The sequence below is a fragment of the Peromyscus californicus genome, unplaced genomic scaffold, assembly GCF_007827085.1.
Source record: "Peromyscus californicus insignis strain IS unplaced genomic scaffold, ASM782708v3 Scaffold_1__1_contigs__length_55948999, whole genome shotgun sequence".
In the NCBI taxonomy this organism is placed as follows: Eukaryota; Metazoa; Chordata; class Mammalia; order Rodentia; family Cricetidae; genus Peromyscus; species Peromyscus californicus.
The window spans coordinates 49571154-49585550 of record NW_026294492.1 but is presented as its reverse complement, the minus strand read 5'-3'; the positions used below and the strand labels follow the sequence as shown (position 1 = coordinate 49585550).

General features: G+C 56.1%; 3 protein-coding genes across 4 annotated transcripts; 1 reads left to right on the top strand and 2 right to left on the bottom strand.

Annotated features, from left to right (window-relative positions):
* Positions 1 to 900: 900 nt before the first annotated feature.
* Alkbh7 (alkB homolog 7) lies at positions 901 to 2607 on the top strand. Its single transcript, XM_052746815.1, has 4 exons — positions 901 to 1150; positions 1823 to 1996; positions 2125 to 2249; positions 2411 to 2607. Exons 1-4 carry the CDS (start codon positions 947 to 949, stop codon positions 2571 to 2573), a joined length of 666 nt encoding a protein of 221 aa, XP_052602775.1. The 5' UTR covers positions 901 to 946; the 3' UTR covers positions 2574 to 2607.
* A 112-nt stretch (positions 2608 to 2719) lies between these two features.
* Positions 2720 to 6241, bottom strand: Pspn (persephin). The gene is made up of 2 exons (XM_052746817.1): positions 3276 to 6241; positions 2720 to 3186 (listed from the first exon to the last, which is right to left on the bottom strand). Exons 1-2 carry the CDS (start codon positions 3430 to 3432, stop codon positions 2870 to 2872), a joined length of 474 nt encoding a protein of 157 aa, XP_052602777.1. The 5' UTR covers positions 3433 to 6241; the 3' UTR covers positions 2720 to 2869.
* Positions 6235 to 14383, bottom strand: Gtf2f1 (general transcription factor IIF subunit 1). Of its 2 annotated transcripts, none has more exons than XM_052746807.1 (13): positions 14234 to 14383; positions 14107 to 14153; positions 13047 to 13119; positions 10651 to 10844; positions 9964 to 10134; positions 8327 to 8511; positions 7480 to 7636; positions 7331 to 7389; positions 7108 to 7230; positions 6953 to 7026; positions 6740 to 6878; positions 6557 to 6647; positions 6235 to 6467 (listed from the first exon to the last, which is right to left on the bottom strand). In XM_052746807.1, exons 1-13 carry the CDS (start codon positions 14243 to 14245, stop codon positions 6263 to 6265), a joined length of 1530 nt encoding a protein of 509 aa, XP_052602767.1. In that variant the 5' UTR covers positions 14246 to 14383; the 3' UTR covers positions 6235 to 6262. The 2 variants fall into 2 exon arrangements, with proteins under 2 accessions (XP_052602767.1, XP_052602766.1); XM_052746806.1 differs by having other exon boundaries at positions 7331 to 7392; positions 14234 to 14379.
* Positions 14384 to 14397: the final 14 nt, after the last annotated feature.

Genomic DNA, 14397 nt, shown 5'->3' with positions numbered 1-14397 from the left:
GTGTGCATGAGTGCAGTACCCGTGGTGTCCAGAGAAGGGTGTTGGGTCCCCTGGAGCTCCCCTGTGGGTGCTGGAACTCAAGTACATCTGACCTGCTGAGTCCTGTCTGCTCCGCTGGAGAGTTAGGTAGTATGGTTGGCCGAAGGATCAACCAGGAGCAACATGGAGGAGCCACCAGTGGCATTGGACTGATCCTCAGACCCATAAGACCCAGCACTTTGCCGTGGGGTTCAAAATCAGGCTGGAGCCAGAAAGAATGATAGGGGAAATTTTTGTGGATTTTATACTAAAAATGGAAGCAGAGGATCGGGTATGTAGAAGTAGCTTAAAAGGGAAAATTGGAACAGTTTATTTGTGGGAGAAGGGCAGGTGCCAGTGTCCCTTTGGACGTCAGGGGACAACTTGCATTAGTGACTTCTCTGCTTCCACTGTGTGTGTGGGTCCTGGGGCTCAAACCAAAGCCACCAGGCTCGGGGGCAAGTGCCTTTACCTGCTGAGCCATCTTCGCGGGCCCAGGTGTGGGTTGTATTAATGGGTCTTCCTTGTTGGAACGTCGTATTTTTTTTCTGTTTGGACAGCATCTCCTGTAGTTCAGGTTGGCCTCGAACTCAAGTGTAGCCAAGGCTGACCTTGAAATTGTCTCTCGCTCTCCACCAGGGTGTGCTGGATGCAAGGCGACGGGCCTGTGCTAGCAACACCGGTTGAGCCTCTAACCTTGACTTTGCCCCACGTGACCCCAAGCCTGGGTTAGCCCAGATCCCACCTCCGGCGCGAACCTGAGATCGAATCAGGGCTCAGAGGCGGGACCAACACTGGACGGACTTGGGGCACGGCTAATGGGGTGAGCGCGCTCGTGGCCAATGGCGTGCGGTGGGGGGCGGGCTCGGGGCTGGCCCCAGCCAATGGCCGGCGGGGGCGCGGCCCGCCTCTAAGCGGCCGTCCGAAGATGGCGGGCCCCGGGCGGCTGGCGGTGCGGGCGCTCTCCGGGTGCGGCTGGGTTCGCGGCTCGGACCCCGCCGTGCTGAGCCGCCTGCGCGACGAGGCCGTGGTGCGGCCCGGCTTTCTGAGCCAGGCCGAGGAGGACACGCTGACGCGCGAACTGGAGCCCCAGCTGCGGCGCCGGCGCTACGAGTACGACCACTGGGACGCGGTGAGGGGCGGGGCCGTGTCGTGGAGGGCGAGCACGGGGCGGGACTGGGAGCCGGGCTCCGGCGGCAGCGTGCGACGGGCTGCTCCGGTGTGGGACGTGGCGGGTGCTGGGCATCTCGGGAGGGACAGAGTTCGGACGTCCTATGGGACAGGGCTGACCTTGATGCCGGAACTGGGGAGGGGGAAGGCCTGCAGCTGGGGCGTGTGAGGAGAGGGGCCTGAGCTGGGGAAGGAGAACCCGGAGGGTTGAGCTCAGAGGGACAGAGCAGTGTAGTACTCACTCGTGGGCTCGGAATCAGAAGGGAGGGCCTTGGTGGGCACCGTGGTAGGAATGGGCTGCAAGGGCAAGATCGCTTTAGACTTGAGGTTCTGCAGCTCAGGGGTGTTGACAAAGTTAAGGGTAGAAGGCTCGGGTGAGGGGGTGCCACCATTTGGGGTCTTACTAGGGTCTTGAGTGGGATTGAGTTGAGCCCAGAGACACAGACACTGAATACTGGGATGGCCAGCACCAGGGACTGGGAATTGGAGCCTGGAGACCAGATGCGGTGTTGAGACCTCGCTGAGCCGCTTAAAGGCCAAATTGTGAGTTAAAGCTGGAAAACTACTTGCCTGTGGACTCTGCCTCATTTCCTTATCCTGAAGTTCCCAGTCATGACCTGAGCTCTCTGTGCAGGCCATCCACGGCTTCAGGGAGACGGAGAAATCCCGCTGGTCTGATGCAAGCCAGGCCATCCTGCAGCGGGTTCAGGCGGCTGCCTTTGGCCCTGACCAGACCCTGCTGTCGTTGGTCCACGTATTGGACCTGGAACCTCGGGGCTACATAAAGCCCCATGTTGACAGTGTCAAGGTGGGCAGAAGGCAGACCCTCAGAACTCCCAGGCAGGATGTGGGTGGGCAGGAGGGCAGATCAGAGCCTGACCCCCCCACACACAGGTGCACACACACGCACACACACATACTGTACCCCTCTTCCAGTTCTGTGGATCCACCATCGCTGGTCTTTCTCTGCTGTCCCCAAGTGTTATGAAACTGGTGCACACCCAGGAACCTGAGCAGTGGCTGGAACTGTTGCTGGAGCCAGGCTCCCTCTACATTCTGAGGTAATGCCTTGCCAAGAAGCCCCAGATGAGGCCAAGTGCTTCTAACGCCTCTTTGTGCTCGCACAGCAGAGGAAACTGCTGCCACCACTCAGAAAAAGTATAGAAATGCTAAAGGGGCAGGATCTCCCTCCACCCACCCCTCAGCCTGTCTCTTCTTGCAGGGGTTCAGCCCGATACGACTTCTCCCATGAAATACTTCGAGATGAAGAATCATTTTTTGGGGAGCGCCGGGTCCCCCGGGGCCGACGAATCTCAGTGATTTGCCGCTCCCTCCCTGAGGGAGTGGGGCCAGGGAGGCCAGGAGAGCCACCCCTAGCCTGCTGACCTCTACGCCTTGTGAATAAAGTTGGAAAAAGCATATCGTGGGCATCTTTAAATTACCATCTGCCAGGGCTAGGGCCCTCAAGAGACAGGTCTCAGAACTCACATAGCCTGGTGGCTGCTGGGGTACCCCATCACACACACTCCTAAGGCCATTAGAACATTTCTTTTATTGCATTAATTACTGATACCCAGTCCCAGGTCCCCTTCTCATCTTCACTTATGCAAGTTTCTAATAAATGTCATCTGACCCATTCAAAGCCCAGGCTGTCTCACGCTTGTGATTCCGAGGCACAGAGCTAGCCACCACAGCCACAAGCAGCGGCTGAGAGCTGAGGCAGCTGCCGCCAACGGTGACGATCGTCGAGGAAGGTCACATCAGCATAGCTGGTGGGCTGGCAGCAGGGTTGACCATGGGCTCGACCCTGCCCTCGCAGCCGGGCCAGCACCAGGCTGTGCTGGGTACGGGCCTCTCGGGGACAGCTGCCAGCACAGTATCGGAAGATGACCTTCTCCTCTGAGGCATAACCCAGACCCAGCTCAGCCACCGGCAGGGTCAGGCTCCACAGCTGGCATGGAGCAGCCAGGGCTCTTGGAAGGCGGATGTGGTTGTTACCTAGCACAGGGTAGAACAGGAGTGTGAGGCAAGAGCCAGGGCTTTCAGAGAAGGAGCTAGGGAGTCATGAGGCGCCCAGGAATTCTTACCCTGAGTGGGCTTCCGGGTCTCTCCAGTCTCTGCCATCTCCTCAGATGAGATCTCCTCTTCTGCCGCTGGAGCCCCTTGAGGACCAGGGCCCCAGCCGAGGCCCAGGTGCAAGAACAGGAGCAGCGGAAACATGAGCATTAGTCTTCCCGCAGCCATTGTGACAGGGAGGTCCCAGGATGCTGAGAGACCCTGGGGCCCTCAATTTATTCTCTGCCTGCCCTGGGGATTAAACTCACTGCCAGCACCCTGGCTCAGGGAAGCCACCGGGGTCCCACCCACCTTGTCCCCACATCCTCACCCCTAAGAATTGATGGCTCACCCGCCCAGACATTCCATAGACCCATTTCCAATTCCCCTGATTTACGAGTGTCCTACCATTAGCCAGAAGCAAGCCCAGAGCTGGCCACCAATCTGTGTCCCCACCCCACCTGCTTTTGGTGGGAAGTGCAGGGAGACCGGGAGGCCTACTGTAGGTCTTGTGCTGGAGTGAGGGCCATGTTGCGCCAATAGGGACTGGGAAGGGCACATGGCAGATGGAAGAGTCAGTGGGCATTCGTCCATCTCGGCTTTAGCCAGGATTAAGACATCGGACCCCTGTCTCCGGGCCTGGCTGAGCCAGCATCGAAACAGGAAAAGGAAGTCTAGGTGATACCCAAGGGCCGGGACTCCCGTTCTTGGAAGGCCAACCTGAAAAGCCACAGCTATAGCCAGTCTGGGTTTTGGTGCATCAGAGCCCAAGGGAGGCTGGAGCTTGCTGGGTCCCATCATTCCCAAGAAGGAACAGGTTCCGCTGACTTCTGAACCCATGAGACCCAGCTAGCGGACATGGTCAACAACAAACCAAGGACTTTGGAGACAAAGGAATAAAACTGATGTTAGGTATGGCATTGCATGCTGCTCACTCCTGGTCACCTTGGTGCTCAGGAGGCCGGGGCAGCCAGCATAAGCTAGAGTGTCTCAGAACACAGTAAGTGGTGGTGAGAGCTTGGCAGGGTAAAGCCCTTGCCACAGCACCTGAGCTGAGTGAGTTGCAGAAGCCACATGGAGAACTGATGCCAGAGTGTGCGTGCGCGCACACATTCTCACCCGGAGCTAGAGCTGAGTTTGTAGAATTCTTGCTGAGCGTGTTCGGAGCCCTGGGTTCCACACAAAGCCCAGCATAAAATGACATGATGGTGCATGCCTGTCGTTTCAGCACTGGGGAGGCTGAGGCAGGAGCATCACTAGCTCAAGGCCAGCCTGGGCTACATGAGACTATCACAAAGCCGGGCGGGCGGTGGTGGCGCACGCCTTTAATCCCAGCACTCGGGAGGCAGAGCCAGGCAGATTTCTGTGAGTTCGAGGTCAGCCTGGGCTACCAAGTGAGTTCCAGGAAAAGGCGCAAAGCTACACAGAGAAACCCTGTCTCGAAAAACAAAAACAAAAAAAAACCAAAAAAAATCACAAAAAGGAAAAGAAACAATGGCTCTCAGAACTGAAAGCATTTTCAAGTGCAGAATTCAGTCTGAAATAGGTCCCCGAACATAAGGCTCTGCCCCTGGCTACAAGGCTGTGCATACCTGCCTGCCTGGGGTGGATGCTGCCTTAGACCCAGCGTCAAAGGGCCAGCAGAAGGTAGGGCAGGGAGGCTCAGTGAGCAGAGACATTCCTAGGGATTAGCCCCTTTTCTCAGCCACTCCCCATCACCAGCCAGGGGCGGTAGGTGTGGGAGTGGGTTTTCCACTGGTGTCCAGCTGCCAGTGAGGAAGCCCTCCCTGCACCCAGGCTGCTCAGGACCCAGCTTTCAAGGTAGCAGCTGAGGCCAAGGACCAATCAGCCATGTCACCACCCAAGAATGTAAAGCACTCTGCCTGAGCTACGCCCGGCTGGCCTGGATAAGATATATCTCTGGGCCTGTCAGGAGATAAGGGGGACCCCAGGAATGTCCCTTGGAAATGGAAAACAGCATCCAGGTGCCAACACCATGAATAGGTTTGGATTCCGGTGGCCATGAGAGGAAGTGCCTGAGCCAAGAACCGCAAACTGGGCTGTATGCAGGGGACGTGACTACCACCCTAGCATCTGGGAAACGGAGTTCCCAGCTAGCCTGGGCTACACAGCAAGGCCTTCTCAAAATACAAAGTAAGAGAGCCATAACTGTCAGTGGTACATACTTATGATCCGAATACTCCAGAGGTGGAAGTGGGAGGATCAGGAGTTCGAAGCCAGCCTCAACTACAACAGTAAAAAGAGGACTGGGCATGTAGCTCACTCAAGAGTGCTGGCGTAACAAGTCTGGGTCCCACCGTTTTATCACTTGTGCTGCAACAACACAAATCTCAAGCCTGCACTCCTGAAGGACTGAGAAGCTGAGCACTCCCAGACAAGGTCTACCATAAACCCTACACAACACAGCGATACAAGGTAGGCTAGTCAGGGCGGAGCCCCGCCTAGAATCCCCCAGTGAGGGTCTGGGGGCGTGGTCAGAGTGGAGCCCCGCCTAGAATCCCCAGTGAGGGGCTGGGGGCGTGGTCAGGGTGGAGCCCCGCCTAGAATCCCCCAGTGAGTGGCTGGGGGCGTGGTCAGAGCGGAGCCCCGCCTAGAATCCCCCAGTGAGGGGCTGGGGGCGTGGTCAGGGTGGAGCCCCGCCTAGAACCCCCCAGTGAGGGGCTGGGGGCGTGGTCAGGGTGGAGCCCCGCCTAGACTCCCCCAGTGAGGGGCTGGGGGCGTGGTCAGGGGTGGAGCCCCGCCTAGAACCCCCCAGTGAGGGGCTGGGGGCGTGGTCAGGGTGGAGCCCCGCCTAGAATCCCCAGTGAGGGGCTGGGGGCGTGGTCAGAAACTACAAGTAAAATTAAACTCTTGAAGATTGCACAGGGAACAAGCCCTGGCCATGGACTGATTTCTGTGGGCAGGAAGGCTGTGTCCTGTAAAAAATGGAGCTTAGAGCCCCAGGAGGAAGGCCAGGGTGGCAAAGAGGACTCTGGGTCAGCTCTTTATTTTATTAGCATCACTCTTTGAGGGAGAAGTGCATCTTATCACCAATCATCTTGCGCTCAGGGTTGAGGCGCTTAAGGATCTGCGCCAGCACATTCACGGTCTGCTCACTGCTCAGCCCTGTCTTCTTGGTCTGGAACTTTTTCAACAGGTCCTTTGTGGTCATGGGCTTGCGGGTCAGGTAGCGGCGCACAGCATCCTCTGTCACCTGGACATCACTGTGGGAGGTGGAGGGAGAGAGGCTCTGGTCATAAAAGAGTCCCTGTGGCCAAGTCCCGCCTGTGGTCCTACTCAGGTCTGAACCTACCCGCTGCTGGGGGTGGACTTCCCAGACAGGCTCTGGGGGGCTGTGTCCATCCGCAGGCGCTTGGCTGCTGGAGTCTCAGCTGTCCGCTTCCCTGGTGGAGAGAATAATGTCAGGTGTGTGTGGGGGGAGGGGGGGCATCTGGTGTACAGAGGATGGACATGGGCGGCCCTTCCCAGCACTCACCCTGCTCCAGCTTGCTGGCTGCAGCCCGCAGAGTGGAAGAGGTGCTGGCTGCTTCTACACTGGGAGTTCCTGGCCGACTGGTGCCCTTAGAACTGCCCCCTGACGGCTTCCGCTCCCTCTTGGGGGGTGTCTTCTTCTTCTGCAGAGATTGGGATATGAGTCTGAAGGCTGGACTGCCACTCCCATCCCAGCTCCGGTCGGGCTCTGCCTTACCGCCATGAAGAGTGCAGAGGAGGTCTCACTGTCAATGTCGCTATCCTCGGAGCTGTCCGACTCATCGCTGCTGTCTGCATGGGCCAGAGGAGGGGCATAAACAGAGAGCCGAGAGCCCACCCCCCACCGCCACCAGCGAGCAAGTCCCCACGAACCTCTCCTGCGTTTCTTCTCCTGTGGGGTGGGGACCTTCTTCTCTTCCTCCTCCTCCTTGTCCTCCTCAGGAGGCTTCTCCTCCTCCTCACTCTCCTCGCTGCTCTCACTGTGCTCATCCACACCTGGGGACAGTGTGAGCGGAAGGACTGCCAAGTGGACTCCCACACACACACACACACACACACACACACACACACACCCGGGTCCCCAACTGACACCTACCCTTGGGGCCATCCTCCTGCTGCGGCACTTTGGGCTTGCCCTCTGTCTCATCTGGGGAGCTGCTGTGGGGCAGACAAGGGCAAACATGAAGATGGATGACCACAGGCCTGCCTCGCGCCCGCCCGCCTCGCGCCCGCCCGCCTCCTCACCTGGAGCCGTCGGACATGTAGTCCACCTCCTGGCCCTCAAAGTCCCCATCGTCGCTGTCCTCAAAGGCCTCATCATCTGAGCCCTTCTTCTTCTTCTTCTTCTTCCTGCCTGCCTTGGTCAGTGGGGCCTTTTTCTTAGCCTTGGAGGCTCTGCTGCCTGTGAAGGAAAGAAGATTTAAGAGGGGCTCAGACTGGATAAGCATTGCTCACAGCTAGGTGAGGGCTCCACCCCACTCTTCTCTGCAGGACTCTAGGCAGGGGCTCCACCCCCAAACCATGCCACCAGCCCGCCTTGTATCATCGTGTTGTGTGGAGTTTGGGGAAAGAGTTCTCTATCCCTAAGTCATCCAACTAACCCCTTTTTGAATTTGTGTGTGTGTGTGGAGGTGGATTGAGACAGGGTTTCTCTGTGTAGCCCTGGGTGTCCTGGAACTGGCTCTGCAGACCAGCTGGCCTTAACTCAGATATGCGCCTGCCTCTGCCTCCCAGTGCAGGGATTAAAGGTGTGCCCTTTGTTTAAGACGGGGTCCATGTAGCCAGGCAGGGCTGGCTGTGAACTCTGGATCCTCTTGCCTCAGGCCTGAGGTCTGGGATTGTGGCCTGTACACCACGTGTGGTGTGTCTTTATGTGTCATGTGCCTAACAAGGAGACCGCACCCCATGCTAGGCCAGTTCGTAGAGAAGGCTAGCCTGGACACTTATCCCTCCTGCCGCACAGCACCCCTGGAACACTCAAACTGAACCCACGGGAATTCTGTCAAGGTGCCATTCATTTCTAGAGGGGCCCCGTGTCATGAGCTTCCCTGGTGGCCCTGTCCTTGAACTGGGCCTCTGGGACCCCGCTCACCTTCCTCGCCACTGGCATCGCTGGCATCGGAGGACATTTCCAGGTCGTCCTCCAGGTCGTGGATGCGCAGCTCACTCGGCTTCTTTCGGCTGCGCTTCTCCTTCTCCTCCTCCTCCTCATCCTGGTCCTGGTCCTTGAGCCGCCGCTGCTGCATGATGCTGAAGTGATTCAGGACCTTGTTCCTCCTACACGTGGGGACAGTGACTGAGCACTCTGGGGGGCAGCAAAGGAGCTGCTTGGGTAAGGAGGATGGTGGGGCATAGTGACCAGGCCACTTAAATGGGCGTGACAGGGTGACCTCTATGGAGGAGCGAAGGCAGGAAGGTCCCCCAAGGCTGTTAACATGAGCCACACAACATGCTCTGGGCAGTCCTGTCTCCACACAGCATGCTCTGGGTAGTCCTGTCTCCACACAGCATGCTCCGGGCAGTCCTGTCTCCACACAGCATGCTCCGGGCAGTCCTGTCTCCACACAGCATGCTCCGGGCAGTCCTGTCTCCACACAGCATGCTCCAGGCAGCCCTGTCTTCACACAGCATGCTCCAGGCATCCCTGTCTCCACACAGCATGCTCCAGGCAGCCCTGTCTCCACACAGCATGCTCCAGGCAGCCCTGTCTCCACACAGCATGCTCCAGGCAGCCCTGTCTCCACACAGCATGCTCCAGGCATCCCTGTCTCCTGGTACACCACCCAACAACAAAAAAGGGGCAGACCAGGCAAATGAGGTCATTTCAGACCCCCAAATCTTGAAATCATACAGAGTGGAGCACTGAGATGCCTCAGGTCCATGTGCAACTGAGTGCCTAGGGAGGCCCACATCTTAGCTCCTCCAACCAAGCTCCAGGTCTGTCCAGACAAATCCAGCTATCACACTGGTTAGCTAATTAATATTCCTTTATGTTTCTTTGTTTCGTTTTTTGAGACAGGGTCTCTATATACTGTCCTGGCTGTCTTGGAACTCCCTCTGTAGACCAGGCTGACCTTGAACTCACAGAGATCCTCCTGCCTCTGCCTCCTGAGTGCTGGGATTAAAGGCGTGGGCCACCATGCCTGGCAAGTTTTGGGGTGTTTTGAAACCAGGTCTCATATGACCCTGGCTGACCTCAAACTTAATAAGCAGAGGCTGGACTCCTGATCCTCTTGCTTCCTCCTTCTGGGTGCTAGGGTAACTGGTGTGCATGTGTATTACCCCACATCACATCCCACAATTATTTTATCTCATGAATTACTGATAGAGCAGGGGTCCCACTGGACAAGGCTGTTGTGGACACATCTACACATGCCTGGAATAAGCCCTACACATCAGGAAGGGGCTGCTTTTGACATTGCATTCGCGGCCCCTTGAGAACATGCACTGGTCCAGGCTTGCAGGCAGGCACAGGCCAACCCCACACATCACATAAATGCCCACAGCCCTCTCTGGGCACCTTATGCTGAACATCCCCAGTCCTCTGTCCCAGCTTCCCTTCCTGGCACCCATCTTGACTCTCCCTCCCAGGTTAGAACTGAAGCAGCTTCCATCAGGAGGCTGTGCCCATCAGCCCTGCCAGCCCTCACTCAGTTCCCAGGCCAGCCAGCTGCCTGTGCTGGGTGGGCTTGCTCTGAGGGTGTCCACAGTGTGACCCCTATGGCTCACCTTTCCCACTCCTCCTCGGCCTCCTCAGCAGTGAGTGTGCGGTGTCGGGCCAGCGGCGTGAAATTGTACCAGTTCTGCACAGGGAAGGCCTCAAAGGCGCCATCAGCACACTGTGTGAAGATGTAGTAGGCTGTGTTCTCTGTCACTCCGCCCTTCTTTATGCCCTTGAACCTGTGGAAAGCCTAGGTCAGGTCACAACCCTACCCACAAGGCCTGCCTGCACCCCGTCTCCCCTCATCAGCACCCACCTGGGCTCTCCTAGGAATGCCTGGGACAGAAAGAAAGCACCAGGCCACCATCTCCTGAGCTCAGATCATCACTCAGGCACCTTGTGGCCACTGTCCTCAACGCTACTGCCGGAATCTGGGCCATGTAGCACTGTTTGCCCTGCTCCCAGCCTACAGCCCACCACGGCTACTGTGCACAGAACACCTGTCATTGGCTCCTTTGCCATGGACTACCCTCTACCCTGGGGTCACCCCAAGTGTCATGGCCTCACCTCAAGGCCGCACTCAGGCTGCTGAGCCAGGCCAGCACCACCTAGTTGGCTCATCTTCAAGATTAAACTTTTGAAAGAGAGGTGGTAGTGGCCCCCTCCTGCTGAGAACACACTCAGGGAAGGTGCCCCCAAAGTGTGCATGTGTGAAGGACACAGGCTGGCCCCTCCTCACCACCAGCACCACTCACTTCCTGCCCGATTTGCCGTTGACCCGGAGCAGCCAGGGCTGGTCCTCAGGCCGGAACTCCTTCAGGACGATGCCGTACTTCTTCCGTCGGGCCTCCTCCCGGAGCTTTCGGTTGAATTCGCTGCCTGCTCCGGACTCTGGCATCTCCTCCTCCTGATAGATCTTCTTGTTGCTCAAATCTCGCTCCAGCCGGGCCTGGGGGAGCAGCAAGGACAGCCTCTCAGCCCCCCACAGGCCTTCTGTCCCCTGTGCTGGGTTCCATCGCTCCAGCATGAGGAGTGAGGTTCGGATCTCCAGTGCCCACAAACAAAGCTGGGCATGGTGTGTCCGGAGTCCCCAGCAAGGAGGGGCAGACAGGAGGGCCCCTGGAACTCACTGGTCAGCAAGCCCCAGGCTCAGGGAGACACCCTGACTCAAAACCTAACTAACGCAGGCAGAAGGCGAGAACTGACTCCTGAGAACTGATCTCCAAACTGTCACACATACACACACCTGGGCCCAACAGATGTCATCAAAATAATGATGTGGAAAGTGACTAAAGAAGACACCTGAGGCTGGAGAGATGGCTCAGTGGTTAGGAGCACTGGCTGTTCTTCCAGAGGACCCAGGTTCATTTCCCAGGACCCACATGGCAGCTCACAACTGTCTGTGTAACTCCTGTTCCAGATGAGCCAGCACCCTCACACAGACATAGATAAAGGCAAAATACCAATGTACATAAAATACGAATTTAAAAAAAAAAAAAAACAATCTTTTTAAAAAAAAAAAAAAAAAAGGACACTGATGTCAACCTCTGGCCTTGACATGCACAGCATGCCCACGAGCACATGTGCACACACACAAACATCCCACATAAAAGAGATTCATGTATAAAGAGACTAAAGACGGACAGTGTCCACCTGGGGATGGCTCAGGAGCAACCCAGACAGAATGGAGACAGTAACATCTTAACATGGCACCCAGAATAGTGGACAGTTTAAAACTTTGGCCTTTAAAATTTCCTTATTTATTGGTTTTTCGAGACAGGGTTTCTCTGTGTAGCTCTGGTGTCCTAGAACTCGCTCTGTAGACCAGGCTAGCCTCAAACTCACAGAGATCCACTTGGCTCTGCTCCCGAGTGCTGGGATTAAAGGCGTGCGCCACTACTGCTCGGCTAAAAACTTTTAAAACTGTATTTGTTTTGGGGCGTTGTCCATGGATTGGCTGTTTGTGAGGTCAGAGGACAAAGTTGAAGAGTCAGTTCTTTACTTGAAGACCCATCTTGCTATCCTACTTTATCTTTTTTAAGGCGTGGTCCACCTGTCCTAGGCTTCACTTGAGCTCACTATGTAGCCAAGGATGGCCTTCAATTTAGGGCCCTATACTGCATCCAGCCCGGGATGACAGCTGTGCACTACCACGCCTATGCTTTTGGGGTTTTTTTTGGTTTTTCGAGACAGGGTTTCTCTGTGTAGCTTTGAGCCTTTTCCTGGAACTCACTTGGTAGCCCAGGCTGGCCTCAAACTCACAGAGATCCGCCTGGATCTGCCTCCAGTGCTGGGATTAAAGGCGTACACCACCACCGCCCTGCTTGTTTTGTTTTTTTTAAGACAGGATTTATGTAGCCAGGCCAGTCTAAAATATTGTTTTTCTGCCTCAGCCTCCAAATGGTTAGAATCACATGTCTGCTGGGGTTTTAAGTGTAGCCACCAGCCAGGCTAGCCTCTAATCCCAGCCCTCGCCTCTAATCCCAGCCCTCGCCTCTAATCCCAGCCCTCGCCTCTAATCCCAGCCCTCGCCTCTAATCCCAGCCCTCGCCTCTAATCCCAGCCCTCGCCTCTAATCCCAGCCCTCGCCTCTAATCCCAGCCCTCGCCTCTAATCCCAGCCCTCGCCTCTAATCCCAGCCCTCGCCTCTAATCCCAGCCCTCGCCTCTAATCCCAGCCCTCGCCTCTAATCCCAGCCCTCGCCTCTAATCCCAGCCCTCGCCTCTAATCCCAGCCCTCGCCTCTAATCCCAGCCCTCGCCTCTAATCCCAGCCCTCGCCTCTAATCCCAGCACTCGCCTCTAATCCCAGCACTCGCCTCTAATCCCAGCACTCGCCTCTAATCCCAGCACTCGCCTCTAATCCCAGCACTCGCCTCTAATCCCAGCACTCGCCTCTAATCCCAGCACTCGCCTCTAATCCCAGCACTCGGGAGGCGGAGCCAGGTGGATCTCTGTGAGTTCGAAGCCAGCCTGGTCTACAGAAGGAGATTCAGGACAGGCACCAAAGCTACACAGAGAAATCCTGTCTCGAAAAACCAAAAAAACAAACCAAACAAAAAAAGTGTAGCTACCATCATTTCAGGAAAGTAATTACTGCAACCACCAGCCCAGTTAGGCCCCTACCCTAGTCAGCCAGAATTACAGGCTTACCTGGTTCCAGGAAGCAAAGTTGACTTTATCAGCTGCATTAAAAGCCATTATGTTGTACTTTTTGGTTGTATTCCTGGAATGAGCAAGAGACAATTCAATCTATTGATTATTCATTCAACAAACTCATGATTACACCCTTGGTTGTAGGTGATTCTGGGAACTCATAGATTCCAGAGCAGTGGTTCTCAACCTTCCTAAAGCTGCAATTCTTTAATACAGTTCCTCATGTTGGGGTGATCCCCAACCATACAATTATTTTCATTGCTACTTCATTAACTATAATTTTGCTCGTTATGAATTGTAGAGTAAATGTCTGTGCTTTCCAATGGTCCTAGGTGACACCTGTGAAGGGCTGACCCCAAGGGGTTGAGAACCACAGTTTGAGACCCAATGCTCCCGAGTTTCCCAGTTTGTTCTCCTTCAAACCTATCAGACCCACGGGCACCAGACATGCTCATAGTGCATAGTTGTACATGCAGACAAAACATTCATACACGTAAGATAATAAATAAAACTTTAAGTGGGCCGGCCAAAGGTGTAGAGGGACCCTACTGTAGAGAGGAGGGCAAGCAGGCAAGGGGTAGTCTTGGTGGCTTCAAGCCCAAACTGGTCAAACCAGCTAGGACTACATAATAAGCCTCTGTCTTCAAAATAAAAGGGGGCTGGATGTGGCTCAATGGTGGAGAGCTTGCCTAGCACCCCCCTAAGACAGTCAGGAGTTGAGGGATATGGCACTCTTGGCACAGAAAACTGGATGTAGAACACTTGTGACCAGTTTGGGATTTTTTCCCCCCGAAACTGGGTTTCTCTGTGTAGCCCTGGCTGACCTGGAACTCATTCTGTAGACAATCCGCCTGCCTCTACCTCCCGAGTGCTGGGATTAAAGGCGTGCGCCACGTCTGGCCTGAGCGTCTGGAACAGGACAAAGTCACCGACCCTGACATTAACTAAGGTGTGACTGAGGCTTGCACGGAGACAGGGCCAGCCTTGCCGTCCGCGGTCCTGCGCCTGGCGGCGGACCCACCCCCGGGCCGAGGAGTGTGTGGTGTGGGTGACTTACTTGGGCACTCGGACGACATACTCGGTGACATTCTGGCTGCCGGGGCCCTGCAGAGGAAGCACGGGTCTGTGAGGCTCGGAGGGGCCGCGGATCTGCGACCCCCGATCCCCGCCTCATTCATACTCACTAGAGCCGCCATGGCCGTTGCTCAAGCGGTTCCGGGTCGCTCTGACCCGGATGCTCTTCGTGGTGTCCCTGGGTCCCGGGGAAGGCACCTTGCCCGGATGTCACGTTAATATGATCCTGTGTTTTGAATCTCCAAACCCTTAAGTCTCAGAAAACACTGGAAGA

Bases quoted from the DNA above. Each gene is read 5' to 3' on its own strand.
- Gtf2f1 (XM_052746806.1), bottom strand. The intron at 7,637-8,326 runs GTGAGCGGGGTC...TTTCCTTCACAG, and splicing joins CGATGCCAGTGGCGAGGAAG to GCAGCAGAGCCTCCAAGGCT. The intron at 6,468-6,556 runs GTAGGTTCAGAC...CACCTCCCACAG, and splicing joins AAGTCCACCCCCAGCAGCGG to TGATGTCCAGGTGACAGAGG.
- Pspn (XM_052746817.1), bottom strand. From the start codon at position 3,432: ATGGCTGCGGGAAGACTAATGCTCATGTTTCCGCTGCTCCTGTTCTTG. The intron at 3,187-3,275 runs GTAAGAATTCCT...ACCCTGTGCTAG, and splicing joins GACCCGGAAGCCCACTCAGG to GTAACAACCACATCCGCCTT.
- Alkbh7 (XM_052746815.1), top strand. From the start codon at position 947: ATGGCGGGCCCCGGGCGGCTGGCGGTGCGGGCGCTCTCCGGGTGCGGC. The intron at 1,997-2,124 runs GTGGGCAGAAGG...CCCCTCTTCCAG, and splicing joins CCCATGTTGACAGTGTCAAG to TTCTGTGGATCCACCATCGC. The intron at 2,250-2,410 runs GTAATGCCTTGC...CTCTTCTTGCAG, and splicing joins GGCTCCCTCTACATTCTGAG to GGGTTCAGCCCGATACGACT.